General features: G+C 43.3%; 1 protein-coding gene and 1 long non-coding RNA gene across 2 annotated transcripts in view; one reads left to right on the top strand and one right to left on the bottom strand.

The window, feature by feature from the left end:
* Positions 1-368: 368 nt before the first annotated feature.
* The window catches only part of KPNA3 (karyopherin subunit alpha 3), a 95,813-nt gene continuing 79,331 nt past the window's right edge, over positions 369-16,850 (top strand). The window contains exon 1 of the mRNA XM_036455372.2: positions 369-597. Within this exon, the coding sequence (XP_036311265.1) occupies positions 529-597 (69 nt within the window). The 5' untranslated portion in view covers positions 369-528. The remainder of the gene's footprint in view (positions 598-16,850) is intronic.
* LOC123653252 lies at positions 1,203-4,167 on the bottom strand. Its single transcript, XR_006742941.1, has 2 exons — positions 2,677-4,167; positions 1,203-2,466 (listed from the first exon to the last, which is right to left on the bottom strand). It is a non-coding gene; the product is annotated as an uncharacterized LOC123653252 (long non-coding RNA).

The raw sequence follows: 16,850 nt of genomic DNA on the forward strand, positions 1-16,850 counted from the left end.
GCGCTGGGGGTTCCCGGCATTCCCTCGTGCTGTCAAGCCCAGAATTAACCCCTGCCGGGCCGTGGCATGCTGGGAACTGTAGTCTTCACCTGCACCTCAGCGACGCCGGGGAGCAGTAAGAGCCACTGGCTCCATTGCTGGGCCTTAACCAGCAGCACGAGGCCTGGGGGGTGGGGGGAATGGTGGAAGAGAGGGGTTGGGGTCACCCCGTAACACCAGGCACCTCCCGCCAGGAGATCGTCCAGGCCCTGGAGCCGCCCCAGGCACGTGACAGCAGCCTCCCCAGGCGCGCTCGGTTCCTCAGCGCCGGTCCCGCCCCGCCCGCCCCGCCCCGCCCCGCCCGGCAGTCGGCCTGCGCCGGCCCCGGCGCTGCTGCCACCTCGCGCTCGGAGGCGTCACGGAACGTGCTCTCCCCCTCCCCTCCCCCTCCCGCGCCCTCCCGCGCTCCCCCGCCTCCCCCTCCCGCACTGAGGCTCGCCGCCGCCGCCGCCGCCGCAGGAGTAGCCGCCGCCGGAGCCGCGCGCAGCCATGGCCGAGAACCCGGGCCTGGAGAACCACCGCATCAAGAGCTTTAAGAACAAGGGCCGCGATGTGGAGGTGAGGGTGCCTCCCCGGGCTGGGCCCGCCTGGCCGCGGCGCCGGCGGCGGGGAAGGGCGGGGGCCGGCGCCGGGAGAGCGCTCGCCGGCTCCGGCTCGCGGTGGGTCAGAGTTGGCCGCCGCCCCCCGTCCCCGGGCCCGGGGCTGGGCGGAGCGGGCGCGGCGCGGGGCCCGCCGCAGCCGCCCCTCCGGAGCCGCGGGCGCGCGGGCCGGGAAACGCCGTGGTTTTCGGCCCCGTCACGCGGGCGCGGCCTGCTGTCTGTCTGCCCGCGGGGAGAGATGTGGAGCTGAGGCGGGGTCCGCCGGCCGCGGCCTCGCGGGGCCGGGATGCTTTCGCCCGGGGGCCGCCGGCCACTGCGCCGGGGGTGGCCGCGCTCGCGCCCGGGGCCGGCGCTCCCTCCCGCGGGCGCAGCCCCCTCAGAGCCTCCCGCGCGGCCGCACATGGGAGCCTCGGCGCTGCGGGTCCCCGCGCCTGCCTCCTGCGAGCTGGGCCCGGCGGGCGGCGGCGCCCGCAGAGGGGGGTGGGGACCAGCCGGGTAACTGACTTGTTGGAGGGTGGCGGGTGGGGGAGGGTAGGATGCGCCAGGACCATTTTCTTCTATTCCCTATTCCAGAGCTGTCCTCTGGACCAGTCGCGCTGGCTGAGCTGTTCCAGCTCATTCTCCCGTTACCGCCGGCCTCTGGAGCAAGCTGAAGGTGGACAATAGTTTGCCATCCATTGTGCTGAGGCTTTAGAAGAGACATTGTTTCGACCCCCCGTTTACAGGACCTGTTTCCTTAGCATTTCTTGTTTGTCATGGGGCTACACTCAGGATTATTTCTTTGACATGTTTTGCTGAAAGAAGTTGAATCCATGGGTTTATACGGCCTTGTGTATGCCTCCTGCTCCAGGCAGGTAGAATTTCGATGTGGTTACAAAACTGTAAACATTCATGTGGTAACTCAGTTCGTTGCTACACACAGCATGTTGCCATTGTCTCATTCAGTTGACATAAGCAGGCACTATTTGCAAACTCGATTTATTAAGGCAGCGCTAGAGGTCTCTTTGCAGCTTACTAAAAGCATTGAAATATAATGCACAAACTTCATTGGGACTCTGACCTCCGGATTTGGTAGGGGGAAGTAGTTTTAAGTTCCCAGCCTCTTCTTATACTAGGTGACATGATTTGCAGTTTTGTAATTCTTGATGAGGGCCAGTGTGAATAAGAAGTGCATTTTATTCTCTCTTAAGAAAATATGCCATTCAGTGTAGAAAACAGACAAAAACTCAAGCCATTTTTTCAGAGCCACAAGTTTATATACTAATTGAAAAAAAAAAAAAACAACTAAGGAAATACTGAGGAATTCACATTTGAATGAGACAAATATAGGTCATTTGTCTCTGTCCAGGTCATGGTTGTTACTTTTGTGAGAAATACTAATAAGCAAAATAAAAATTGTGAATAGCAGCAAGAAATTTTAGAACTGGCTCCTGTTAATCGGTCCACTTGATGATAGGAATTAATTTTGAACTCTCTCTGTCAGTAATTGTTCTTGAAACTTACCCTATTATAAAGCAGAGCTTACATAGTTTGAAAAATACCCATATTGTTGAAACAAAATTCTTTCTTTTTAAATATTGAGACAGGTTTTTGTCTTATTATTTGCCCCTATTTTATTCTGGGAGCTCAGTGATACCTTGTAAAAACTCCTCATATAATAGATACATAATACATACTGATGACCAGAATGTAACCAGTGACTTATAGATTAATGTCTGCTACCTAAGCCTTTCAATCTGAAAGTATTAGTCACAACATTACATTTCCCAGGATACATACATTAGGATAAGTAAGGCATGAAATAACAGGTATTCAAATGGTAGTTATACTAAGGCTTTTTAAAAATATATATTTTATTGATTTTTTACAGAGAGAAGGAGAGAGGGATAGAGAGCTAGAAACGTCGTCGATGAGAGAGAAACATCGACCAGCTGCCTCTTGCACACCCCCTACGGGGGATGTGCCCGCAACCAACGTACATGCCCTTGACCGGAATCGAACCTGGGACCTTTCAGTCCGAAGACCGACGCTCTACCACTGAGCCAAACCGGTTTCGGTTATACTAAGGCTTTGTGATCCCTCATTTAATCCTTATAACAACTTTATGAGCTAGGTATAGCATTATCCCCACTTTACAGGATGAAATTACTTTAGATGGGGAAACTCAAGTATGCACCCTGCGCAAGGTCACAGTGTGGACACTCCTTCACTAATTGTCTTTTGGGTATCTAACAATGTCAAATCTTGGAGAAACAAAAAGGAATAAAATTGAGTCTGTATCTCAAGGAGTTTACAGTTCAAGAGTGGTAGAAGAGTAAACTGACAATTACAATGCAGTTCATCAATATGTGTATTCTGAGATTGCATAAGAAAAATCTAACTTGGAGCTGAATGGTCAAGGGAGATGTTCTGTTGATTCCTAGTGGATGAATGGAAGTGAGTAGGTCCTGAAGGTGAAAGAATGTTGGCCCTGAAAAAGGAGAGGGCCAACAAGAGGCATTCCAGACTTAAGGAAGCAGTAATTGAAGTGTCCTGGGAGATTGTAGTAAGACTGCTGGAAGAGAACAGAGTGCTAGAGCTGTGACTAGAGGGTAATCTAGAGTCAGATCTGATTAAATGCCTCTATTATGGATTTAGGTATAACTAAACCTAGACACCATATCTAATTTAGTCTTCCATTTGAAATTATATTACATTCAAAACTTATACTGTGGCTCTATAACTAGTTGAGATTATCAGGCTGTTTCAAAATAGTGAAATACACTTTGATGAGATATCATTCCTACTGTATCATGTATAGTGTAGATGAAAGATAAGATTGTAAATTATACAACCACCTGATATACAAGAAAGATGCTAGGTGGAAGAATGAAAGACATATTTTCTAAAGAAATTAAAAGTGTAGAATTATACCAAGGAATTGTGAGTGGGGAGAGGTAATTTCATAGTCATCCAGTCAAGAATGGCTTCATAGAAGAGAGGTTGGTGACTTTTGTAGGAAGTATGCCCTAAACTTGAACAGGGCACATGAGGAATTAGTGAATAAAGATCTGTTGAACTATTAGATAGTTCAGGTGAAAAAAGAAGAGTGAAGAGATGAAACTGGTGGTCTGAGAATATATCTGTGGCAAAGAGTTGGTTAGAAACTTCTTGATAGGGAGATGTGAAGGAATTTATTTTAGAGTAGAAGGTATAATATGATTAGAACAATGGGAAAAGGTGATGCAGTCATATCTAGAATTCTAGAGTCATAGTGGTATTATTCTGTATACAATGAGGAATTTTCTAAAAAATTGAGGCAGGGATGGGCATGATCATAAGATTTGAGTCTCCTACTGTTTCTCTGGTTTCTTCCTCTTTTGGTAAAGCTCACAGAAGACAAAGAGAATAAAGATTATCCTGAAATTTATAGGGGAGGGAGTAATTATCACTGATAGCAGTTTGAAACGTGCGTAGAGGAGATGGGTTTTGTAGCTACCATAAATCTAAGAAACACTTAGTGAAAATAATTACTTTTATTTGGTCTGGAATGTGTGTGTGTTTTGTGGTTTTTTTTTAAATATATTTTATTGATTTTTTACAGAGAAGAAGAGAGAGGAATAGAGAGCTAGAAACATCAATGAGAGAGAATCATCGATCAGCTGCCTCTTGCACACCCCCTACTGGGGATGTGCCCGCAACCAAGGTACATGCCCCTGACCGGAATCGAACCCTGGACCCCTCAGTCCGCAGGCTGACGCTCTATCCACTGAGCCAAACCGGTTTCGGCTGGAATGTGTGTTTTAATACCAGACATTTTCATGTAAGGCATTGGTTCTTAGGCTTTTTTATTTTTAAAAAAATATTTAAAACTTTAAAATATATTTGTAGAAAAGTACAGAAAACAAATATTCCATTTAAGACTTAACTATTTACTTATAACTCAAACATTTAGATAACCACCATCTAGATTAGGGGTGTCGAACTCAATCAGAGAAGGGGCCAAAATCTAAAATCCAGCCTAAATCGCGGGCCGAATGGTTTACTGAACAGTCATAAACTGTCATTGTGATGGAAACGCAGCAGAGTGCAGTGATGACATCGCGGTGCGGGCCACATTGCAAGGCCTGGCGGGACGGATTTGGCCCGCGGGCCTTGTGTTTGACACGTGATCTAGATCAACTTTTTCTTTCTTGTACCTGTATACCTCAAGGATGTGATATTGTCATCAGTAATGATAACTAATAATAATTTTTTTAAATCTTAACTTTTTTTACTGTTTACAGCGTACCTACAACAAGTGTTTACCCTGTTTCCCCGAAAATAAGACAGTGTCTTATATTAATTTTTGCTCGCAAAGATGCGCTAGGTCTTATTTTCAGAGGGTGTCTTATTTTCGGGGAAACAGTAGATGTGTTATGTCTTGACAACAATCCTATGAAGTATATATATTATTAACTACATTTAGAAGGGAACTGAGGCCTACAATCCTTAAGTAACTAGCCCTAAATCACAGGATAGTAAGTAGTGGAGCCTAGACTTACAGGGAAGTAGCATGACACTAAAGCCAGAACTCTTACTCGTGTGTTAAACTGTCCACTGAGTGGACTCTAAGACTTGACCTATTTGAAAGTTAATTAATGGAGAAAACATATAAGAAAGTTTGACTATATCACAGAAATTCCAATTTTGGCATTTTAAGACCTTGCTAATAAATATGTTTGAGATCCCATTTATCATTTGATTTATTTGCTTTTCTTTTCTTTTTACTTTTTTTAAAAAAAACTTGAATAAATCTTTATTGTTCAGATTATTACAATTGTTTCTCCCTTTCCCCCCCCATAGCTCCCCTCTACCGGGTTCCCACCCCACCCTCTGTTATTACCTCCCCCCACTGTCCTCATCCATAGGTGTATGGATTTTTGTCCAGTCTTTTCCTGCACACCCCTGCACCACTTGCCCCATGAGAATTATCAATCCACCCCCATTCTATGCCCTTGATTCTATTAGGTCTAGTAATAATTAATGTCGTTTTCTAATACTTTTTTTAAATCCAATTTATTTAAACAATACAACAAAATTTAATCAACAATATAGTTGCCGTTGTTTTCTACTACTTGTGCCCAACGCTCAGGAAGCATTTTAATCCCTCTGTTGTAAAATTCTTGTGATTTTGATGCAAAAAATTCGGTCAATGCATTTTTGAGGCATTCTTCATTATTAAATTTTTTTCCAAGAAGAAAGTTTTGCAAAGAACGAAACAAATGGTAATGGGAAGGGGCAATATCAGGAGAATATGCAGGTTGAGGGAGAACTTCCCATTCCAACTGGCGCAGTTTTTCAGCAGTGATTCTTGCAGTATGCGGTCGTGCATTATCGTGGTGAAGAATTACGCCCTTCCGATTAATCAGCGCGGGTTCTTTTTCTCTTAAAGCTTGGGCTAACCTTTCCAATTGGGCACTATACACTGCACTTGTAATGATTTGGTTAGATGGTAAAAGTTCATAATGAAGAATTCCTTTAAAATTCCACCAAACACACAACATCACTTTTTTCGCATGCAAGTCAGGTTTTGGCGTGGGCTGCGGAGCCTCATTTTTGTCCAACCATTGAGGCCGCCTTTTCAAATTAACATACAGCACCCATTCTTCATCTCCGGTAACAATTTGCTCTAAAAATGGCAAACGGTTTTGACGAGAGAGGAGCGAACTGCAAATTGTGACTCTTTGATTACGGTTGTTGTCGGTCAACTCATGAGGAACCCATTTTCCAAACTTTTGGACTTTGCCAAGTGCATGCAATTGATTGGAAATTGTTTTTTGTGAACAATTTAAAGTTGTCGCAAGCTCTTGTTGGGTAATTTGAGGATTTTGCACCAAAAGAGCTTGAAGAGCTTCTTGATCAAAATTGGACACACGGCCTCGACCACTCTTGTCATCTAATGAAAAATTTCCCTCGCGAAATTTCTCAAACCAACGCTGGCATTTTCTGGCACTAACTGCATCTTGACCAAGAGCACTACAGATGTTTTTTGCAGCTTCACTTGCTTTTCTTCCTAATTGGAACTCGTAAAGCATGCAGTGCCAAATATGCTCTTCATCCGCCATCTTCTTAGCCCTAGTTTTGCAACAAAAACCAAACCAAACACAAACTTTTTCAAGCAAAACTTGTTAATTGCACTTCACACGTTCTGTAGATACCACGTGTTTGAAGGTTATGTCAATACAAGTCAATGCCAAGCAAGATTTTAAACGAATGTTTAAAAACGACATTAATTATTACTAGACCCGATATTATATTCACCAGTTTATTACCTCCCCCCACTGTCCTCATCCATAGGTGTATGGATTTTTGTCCAGTCTCTTCCCGCACGCCCCGGCACCACTTGCCCCATGAGAATTATCAGTCCACTCCCATTCTATGCCCTTGATTCTATTATATTCACCAGTTTATTCTGTTCCTCAGATTTTTAATTCACTTGATTTTTTAGATTCACTTGTTGATAGATATGTATTTGTTGTTCAAAATTTTTATCTTTACTTCTTTTTCTTCTTTTTCCTCTTCTTAAAGAATACTCTTCAGCATTTCCTATAATACTGTGGTGATGAACTCCTTTAGCTTTTTCTTATCTGTGAAACTCTTTATCTGCCCTTCAATTCTGAATGATAACTTTGCTGGATACAGTAATCTTGGTTATAGGTTCTTGCTATTCATCACTTTGAATATTTCTTGCCACTCCTTTCTGGCCTGCATAGTTTCTGTTGAGAAGTCAACTGACGATCGAATGGGTGCTCCCTTGTAGGTAATTAACTGTTTTTCTCTTGCTGCTTTTAGTATTCTCTCTTTGTCTTTTGTCCTTGGCATTTTAATTATGATGTGTCTTGGTGTGGTCCTCTTTGGATTCCTTTTGTTTGGGATTCTGTGAGCTTCCTGGACTTGTAAGTCTATTTCTTTCACCAGGTGGGGGAAGTTTTCAGCCATTATTTCTTCAAATATGTTTTCAGTATCTTGTTCTCTCTCTTCTTCTGGCACCCCAATAATTCTGATGTTGGTACGCTTAAAGTTGTCCCAGAGGCTTCTTACACTATCTTCAAATTTTTGGGTTCTTTTTTCTTCTTGCTTTCCCGGTTGAGTGTTTTTTTGCTTCTTTGTATTTCAAATCTTTGACTTGATTCTTGCGTTCCTCTAGTCTGCTGTTGAGTCTCTGTATAATTTTTTTTTAATTTCAGTCAGTGTGTTTAATTTCTAGTTGGTCCTTTTTCATATCCTTGAGGGTCTGGCTAAATTTATCAGCCTTCCCTAGGAAATTCTTGAAAAATCTTATAACCATGGTTTTGAACTCTATATCCAGTTGTTTGTTTTCCTCCATTTCTTTAGTTTGTGATCTATTTCTTTGTCTCCACATTTTTGCTGCTTCCCTGAGTTGGTAGGATGCCTTTGTGTGCTAGATATCCTATATGGCCCAGTGGGTCGACCTCCCAGTTACCTGAGGTGGACACTCTTGGTGCACCCCTTTGTGGATTATGTACAGCCTTGTAGTTAAGTCTTGATTGTTGTTTGTGTCACTGGGAGGAATTGACCTCCAGGCCAATTGGCTGTGAGGACCCACTGTGTCTATAATGGAAGAACTGCTGTACTGGAAACATGCTTATGGGGCAGGACTTGTATCAGTGGGGCTTTGGTGCTCAAATGAGTCTGCCTCTTGAATGTGTCCCTTATGAGAATAGTTGAAATCTGGTGTCTCTCACTGACCACTAGATACACTAGCTTCTGGATCTTCAATGGGGTGCAGGTCAGCTACTGTCTTAGGCCACCCAGCAGGCGCTACAGTGAGATCTACAATTTTCTCTTTGCTTTGGGTTTGGAGGTTTTGGAGCTGTCTGACCAGAGCTGCAATTTGTTAGGTTAAGCTGCAATAGGGCTGGCCATTTCTATGCAAAAGCTGCTGGGTGGAGCTTGGGTGTGTTTGCAGATTGTGTGGGGCGGGGTCTCAGGTAGTCACTAGGCTAGGGCGTGGCAAAAAGCAATGGCTGCCAGGTAGTCACTAGGCTAGGGCGTGGCAAAAAGCAATGGCTGCCAGTAAACCGACACTGTATCTCCGAGTTTCCAAGTCCCCGCATCCTGCGCCCCAGCGCAATTAACAATGGTTGCTGCGCGCACCTCGGTAAGAAAGTCACCCTCACTTTCCGACCTGATGGCAGACAGTCCAGATTCTCTCCATAGGAGTTTGGGTCCCCAGCCTCTCCCCAGAAACTTGAGTTCAGAGTAAACGGGTGCTTATCTCCCTTTGGATTGAAAAAAGCAGAGCACCCAGTCACCCCCTGCCAGCCCGGTTCACGTACCTCCATACCTCAGCTTTTCAGCGCTTGTACACATCTCAATGCTCTTTTCTCTTTCCTTCTAGTTGTAGAACTTCCACTCAGCCAGCTTTCCCGTGGTTCTGGGTGATAGGCATTTTGTCTTTTAGTTGTAGTTTTGAAATTGTGCGAGGCAGCAGTTTAGGTGTTTACCTATGCCACCATCTTGGTTTCCCTCCTTTTTACTCTTGCAAACGTTCCTTATTAGTTAGGATCCATTTGGTTGGTTTCAATGAAAAATAGTAACCCATATTCTTGGGCTTAACACATAAACTTTATACTTTAGTTTCATACTGGCTGTGTGTGTGTGTGTACACACACACACACACACACATACATATATACAATATATATTCTCATTTGCAGATTTAATTAGCACTAGAAATCCTGCTTCTCTCTGGAACCTCTATTGGTAGAGGGTACTATCTAATAGGTCAAGCTTAAAACTTTATCCTTGACTCCTTTCCTTCACTTTTCTGTATTAGTCAGCCCTCGTATTTTTATTTTTTTGCCAACCTTACTACCACTGCCCTAATGTAGGCCCTGTCATTCCCACTCGTACAGGGTGATTAGTACACTTGGTTTTCTTGTTTCTGGTCTCTTCCTGCCTCAGTGTATCGTGTGGATTGATCTTTCTGAAATCTTTATAATTTTCCTGGTAAGATTATTCCCATTGCTTTCAGGATAAAACTAAAAGTGCTTAGCATGCCATACACAGTTCCACAAAAAGCCCTATTTTTTCTACCACTTTTCCTTATAGCTCCTTTGTGCCAGCCATGATATAGTATTTGAGATGGTGAAGTAACCAATTTCCTCTCCATGCCTCTCTGTACATGCTTTTCACCTATATACCTTCTTTTGCCATCTTTTTAGTGGGGCTCACTCTGGCAGACTCAAATTCCTTCAAAATCTCTGGAACACCAACATCCCAATTCTGCTACATCATGCTATTCTATTGTAGTTCAAAACTCGTTTTTGAAAGTTTTCCATAGGACCTTTCCTGGTTGACTAATAACATACCTATTACTATTAGTTCCCTTTCTTTTCCTTCTCTAATAATTTCCTTAATAAATTTTCCTTTGCCTCTTTGGGATAAATTGTTGTGATGTACAATAAATTTTATGTATGTATAGCTGTGGGCACTATCAAGAAGCTCACTGAGGGTAGGGACCTTGGGCTGTGACTGGTGTTAGTTACCAATTATAAAATTTAATAAATACTCTTTGAGAAGAGAAACTAGATGGTATACTTGAAAACACTCTACATTTGGGAGTGAAAAGCACACTATTATTCTAAGATATTAATAATTTTTGGGGTGTTGACTTTATGGAAGTGAGTGATACTGTTGCCAAGCCCTCCTTTGACAGCCTTTTCTGCTGTCATGTATTTCTGTAACATGAACTAATTCATTCTTGAATGGTTAAGAGGAATGATGTTGGTCAATGCAAAATTCATTTTGATTCCTATTTAATTCTTACCAGGACATTGATTGTTTAGCACTCCCAAGTAAGAGCGTTTGAACACAAACAATTGAAGTACAGGAACACACAGTTGAACACAAGCAAGCCCAGCAAGCAGTATGAACACATTGCCCATTCACTCATGTTCTACCTCTTGGCTTCATTTAACCATATGTTCCGTCTAAAGGTGCTTATTGCCACAGCTGTCCTTTGTATTTTCTCTTTCTTCCTGATTTTTCAGAACATGAAAATTTTTTAGCAATCTATATGCCTTATAGCAGGTACACTATGATGTTTTAACAGTATATAATTTTTTCTGTTTTTTTGTCTTGTTGATTACTCTTTTTTAATTGGTTTTGCCAACTCTTCTTCCTGTGCATTGAGTATGGGATCCTTGGGATTCTTGTCTGTGACTCCCCTGTATTGACTATTTTTCTTGCCCACATCAGCAGCTCCCTTAGTTTTAACCATCATTTCTGGGGGAAGGGAGGGATTTAAATCTGTTTTAATCTGCTGTAAATTAATCAAATGAGCTTCACATCAGTTTGTCAGGCTCAGAGAATTTAAAGTTATGTTCTCCTTTTTGTTGTTTATGGCATCATTTGCACTGTGAACTGAACTTGAAACTTGAGAGGTTTCTTGGACTCCTTCCTCATCTTCCACATTCAGTCAGATGCTAGTCATGTATCTTGAATCTCTGTGCTGTCTCTGGATTTTGGCCCTGCCTCTCTATTCCACTGCCTCCAGCCTACTTTCAACCTTTATCACCTGGCAGTTTAAAAGTTGCCTCCAAATTGGTATTTTTCCTCCAATTTATAAGATTTTCCAGTGAGCCTGATAAGTGACTATTTCTCTGGAGTCAACTTCCTTCCCCGACCTCCATTCCCCTTTAAGCTCTGGCAGCACTGGACTTCTTATATGCTTATATATAATCTGGAATCCCGCCCTCCTCTGCTTGCCAATGCTATTTCTATTCTCAGAGCTATTCTGCTGACTGAATATCCTTCCCTGCCTCTTGTTGTCTGGCTAATTTCCTACCCCTTTTAAATACTTAACTCTGTGAGAAATCTTTCTGAGGCCCCTTCATTCTCCAGGTTGAGTTAGGTACCCTTCTTCATTCCTGGAAAAACTCTTGAGTGTATCTTTCTCATTATAGTTGTGATAATATGTGTTAATTATATTTTATCTGTTTCTCCTCCTACATTGTGAGCTTCTTGAAGACAAAAGCTGTATATCCCCATTGCTTATTTCCTAGTACAGCGGATGGAACAAAGTAAGCACTAAAATATTTTTTTTAGTCGTTTTTAAAAATTGATTTCAGAGATGAAGAGAGAGAAATGTCAGTGAGAGAGAATCATTGATCGGCTCCTCCTGCATGTCTCACACTGGGCATTGAGCCTGCAACCTGGCATGTGTCCTGACTGGTAATTGAACCAGGATCTCCGGGTTCATAGGTCAACACTCAAACATTGAGCCATGCCAGTTGGACTAAAATATTTCTTTTAAAAATATATATATATTTTATTGATTTTTTTTTTACAGAGAGGAAGAGAGAGAGAGAGAGAGAGAGAGAGATAGAAACATCAATGAAAGAGAAACATTCATCAGCTGCTTCCTGCACACTCCCTACTGGGTATGTGCCCGCAACCAAGATACATGCCCTTGACCAGAATTGAACCGAGGACCCTTGAGTCCGCAGGCTGACTGACGCTTTATCCAATGAGCCAAACCGGTTAGGGCTAAAATATTTCTTTAATAAATAAATCCATACCAGATATCACCTGACCAGTAATTTTTCTGAATTATATTTTTGAAGTGACACATTTAATCGTTTTTTTTTAATAAAACTTTATTGTTCATATTATTACAAAAGTTCCTCATTTTTTTCCCCCTCCACCCGGTTCCTATCTCACCCTCTGCCCTTTCCCCACCCCCCATTGTCCTCATCCATAGGTGCATAGTTTATGTTCAGTCTCTTCCCACACCCCCCACTCCTCTTTTCCCTGAGAATCATCAGTCCACTCCCCTTCCATACCTTTGATTCTATTATATTCAACAGTTAATATTGTTCATCAGGTTTTTTTTTAATTTCCTTGGTTTTAGATTCACTTGTTGATAGTTATGTATTTGTTGTTCATAATTTTTATCTTTATTTTCTTTCTCTTCCGAAAGAACCCCCTTCAGCAATTCATATAATTCTGGTTTGGCGGTGATGAACTCCTTTAGCTTTTTTTTTATTAGTGAAGCTCTTTATCTGGCCTTCGATTCTGAGTGATAGCTTTGCTGGGTAGAGTATTTTTGGCTGTAGGTTCTTGCTATTCATCATCTTGAATATTTCTTGCCATTCCCGTCTGGCCTGCATGGTTTATGTTGAGAAATCAGTTGACAATCGTATGCGTGCTCCTTTATAGATAACTACCTGCTTTTCTCTTGCTGCTTTTACAATAATATTCTCTTTGTCTTTTGCTCTTGGAATTTTAATTATGATGTGTCTTGGTGTGGTCTTCTTTGGATTCCTTTTGTTTGGAGTTCTGTGCGCTTCCTGGACTTGTAAGTCTAATTCTTTCACCAGGTGGGGAAAGTTTTCTGTCACTATTTCTTTCAGTATGTTTTCGATATCTTGCTCTCTCTCATCTTCTGCGACCCCCATAATTCTGATGTTGGTTCGCTTGAAGTTGTCCCAAAGGTTTCTTACATTATCTTCAACTTTCTGGATTCTCTGGCCTTCTTGCGTCTGCGGAGGAGTGTCTTCTGGTCCTTTATGTTCCAAAGCTTTGACTTGATTCTTGCGATCTTCCATTCTGTTTTTAGACTCCATAAAATATTTTTTATTTCAGACAATGTATTCTTCATTTCTTGTTGATCCCTTATTATTTCTAGCTGATCCCTTTTCATATCCTCATAGGTCTTGTTTATTTTATCGGCCTTTTCTAGGAGATTCTTGAACAACCTTATAAGTGTGGTTTTGAACTCTATATCCAGTCACTTTTTGTCCTCCATTTCTTTTGTTTGTGATCTATTTGGTTTAGGCATTTTCGCAGGCAGCTTTCCTGATGGGGCGGGGTTTCAGGGTGGAGCCTACAGCCTTGGCTTCCGTCAGCCCCGCCCTATGCGACTCCTGAGACTCAGGGTCCTTCAGTACTTGTTGCGAGCGCCTCTGAGAGAAAGGTGCCCTCAATTTTTGCCTGCTGCCAAACTGTCTATGCTCTCCCCCAATGAGTCCGGTATTGAGGTTCAGTTCAGTTGGTAGTGGGATTGGAGGTGGCGTTCAGAGCAGTCTGGAGCCCCTGTCTCCTTCCCGTCAGGGCAGTCCCGCGGCACAGCCGGCCGGACCTTCTCTGCGCGCAGTGTGCGCGCCTGCGGGACCTCCTTTCGCCGCTTCCCCGGAGTCCCGCCTTACAGCCCGGCTCCCTATGGATGAGCCTGGGTCCCCGGGGTCTGGCCTAGAATTGGGGTTCAGAGCAGTTGGAGCTGGGCCCAGCACAGTCGGAGCTTTTCTCTCCTTCCCGCTTGGGACCGCCAGCCAGGCACTCGGCCTCCCTCCTCTCCGGCTCTGTCCTCTCTGCGCGCGCCGCGTGTCTCCGTACCTTGGGCTTTTACAGCTCCTCCGCGCTTCCTTCTGGTTTTCTCCTTGCTTCTTGTTGTAGAATTTCCAGTCAGTCGACTTTCCTGTAGTTCTGGGTAATGTCCATTTTATATTTTAGTTGTATTTTGTTGAAATTGTTGTGTGCGGCTGTGGCTAGTTGCCTACCCGAGCAGCCATCTTGGATTCTCCTCTTAAAATAATCTCCATTCGCTTTTTGTCCTTCATTTCTTTTGTTTGTGACCTGTTTCCTTGTCTCAGCATTTTCGCAGCTTCCCTGAGTTGGTAGCCTTAAAAGTCTCTGTGTTCAGCTTGGATGGGGCGGAGTTTCAGGGTGGAGCCTACAGCCTTGGCTTCCGTCAGCCACACCCTATGAGGCTCCTGAATCTCAGTGCTCCTCAGGGTCCTTCAGTACTCGTTGCAAGCCACTCTGACAGAAAGGTGCCCTCGAGTTTTGCCTGCTACCAAACAGTCTAGGCTCTCCCCCAATGAACTGAACTGGGGTTCAGTTCAGTTGGCAGTGGAGTTGGAAGTGGAGTTCAGAGCAGTCTGGAGCCCCTGTCTCCCTCCCGCCAGGGCAATCCAGGGGCACAGTCAACTGCCCGTTCCCTGCGTGCTATGTGTGTGTCTCCGGGACTTCCTTTCGCCGCTCCCCTGGGGTTCCGCCTTACAGCCCAGGCTCCCTCTGTATGAGCCTGTGTCTCCAGGGTCTGGCCTAGAACTGGGGTTCAGTGCAGCAGGAACGGGGGCTCAGCACAGTCCGGAGCTTTTGTCTCCTTCCCGCTAGGGCAATCTAGCAGCAGAGTCAATGGTCCGTCCTCTGCTTGTAATTTGTGCACCTCCGGGGGCTCTGCCTTTCGCCGCTCCCCTAAGATTTCACCTAACAGCCCAGGCTCCCTCTGTATGAGCTTGGGTCCCCAGGGTCTCGCCCAGAACTGGGGTTCAGTGCTGTCGGAACGGGTTCAGCACAGTCCGGCCACTCAACCGCCCCCTCCTCTCCTGCTCTGTCCTCTCAGCATGCGCAGCGTGTCTCCGTACCTTAGGCTTTTACAGCTCCTCTGATTTTCCTTCTGGTTTTCTCTTTCCTTCTAATTGTAGAATTTCCAGTCAGTCGACTTTCCTGTAGTTCTGGGTAATGTCCATTTTATATTTTAGTTGTATTTTATTGAAATTGTTGTGTGAGGCTGCAGTTAGGTGTTACCTATGCCGCTATCTTGGATTCTCTCCCCGACACATTTAATCTTTTAGTGCCTTTTCCGACTGCTTTCCAAATCTAGTCTAAATTTTTTATAATGATAGGTAAAGTATTAGGTTAAGACACATGTATAGTGAAATAATTTTTAAAATTTTCTTGATTTTAATCATAAAAATGATCTAATATATAGAAAAAATAAGGAGAATAATATATTAGGCCCATATGCATATCACTTAGATTTAATAAGTCATAATTTGTCATCATTTGTTCATCTGAATATAGCAGATATGGCATTTTACTTCTGAAGACTTAAGGTTCTTCTCTAAATTAAGAATCCCATGCTCTACTGACTGAGCTAGCCGGGCAGATTCTTCTCTAAATTATTAGGTCTAGTAATAATTAATGTCGTTTTCTAATACTTTTTTAAATCGAATTTATTAGGTCTAGTAATAATTAATGTCGTTTTCTAATACTTTTTTAAATCGAATTTATTTAAACAATACAACAAAATTTAATCAACAAGCCGGGACCGGTTTGGCTCAATGGATAGAGCGTCAGCTTGGGGACTGAAGGGTCCCGGGTTCGATTCCGGTCAAGGGCATGTGCCTTGGTTGCGGGCATATCCCCAGTGGGCGGTGTGCGGGAGGCAGCTGATCGATGACTCTCTATCATCGATGTTTCTAGCTCTCTATCTCTCTCCCTTCCTCTCTGTGCAAAATCAATAAAATATATATTTTTTTAAAATTAACAATATAGTTGCCGTTGTTTTCTACTACTTGTGCCCAATGCTCAGGAAGCATTTTAATCCCTCTGTTGTAAAATTCTTGTGATTTTGATGCAAAAAATTTGGTCAATGCATTTTTGAGGCATTCTTCATTATTAAATTTTTTTCCAAGAAGAAAGTTTTGCAAAGAACGAAACAAATAGTAATCGGAAGGGGCAATATCAGGAGAATATGCAGGTTGAGGGAGAACTTCCCATTCCAACTGGCGCAGTTTTTCAGCAGTGATTCTTGCAGTATGCGGTCGTGCGTTATTGTGGTGAAGAATTACGCCCTTCCGATTAATCAGCGCGGGTTCTTTTTCTCTTAAAGCTTGGGCTAACCTTTCCAATTGGGCACTATACACTGCACTTGTAATGGTTTGGTTAGATGGTAAAAGTTCATAATGAAGAATTCCTTTAAAATTCCACCAAACACACAACATCACTTTTTTCGCATGCAAGTCAGGTTTTGGCGTGGGCTGTGGAGCCTCATTTTTGTCCAACCATTGAGGCTGCCTTTTCAAATTAACATACAGCACCCATTCTTCATCTCCGGTAACAATTTGCTCTAAAAACGACAAACGGTTTTGACGAGAGAGGAGCGAACTGCAAATTGTGACTCTTTGATTACGGTTGTTGTCGGTCAACTCATGAGGAACCCATTTTCCAAACTTTTGGACTTTGCCAAGTGCATGCAATTGATTGGAAATTGTTTTTTGTGAACAATTTAAAGTTGTCGCAAGCTCTTGTTGGGTAATTTGAGGATTTTGCACCAAAAGAGCTTGAAGAGCTTCTTGATCAAAATTGGACACACGGCCTCGACCACTCTTGTCATCTAATGAAAAATTTCCCTCGCGAAATTTCTCAAACCAACGC

Source organism: Pipistrellus kuhlii, unplaced genomic scaffold (genome assembly GCF_014108245.1).
Source record: "Pipistrellus kuhlii isolate mPipKuh1 unplaced genomic scaffold, mPipKuh1.p scaffold_m20_p_3, whole genome shotgun sequence".
Taxonomy (NCBI): Eukaryota; Metazoa; Chordata; class Mammalia; order Chiroptera; family Vespertilionidae; genus Pipistrellus; species Pipistrellus kuhlii.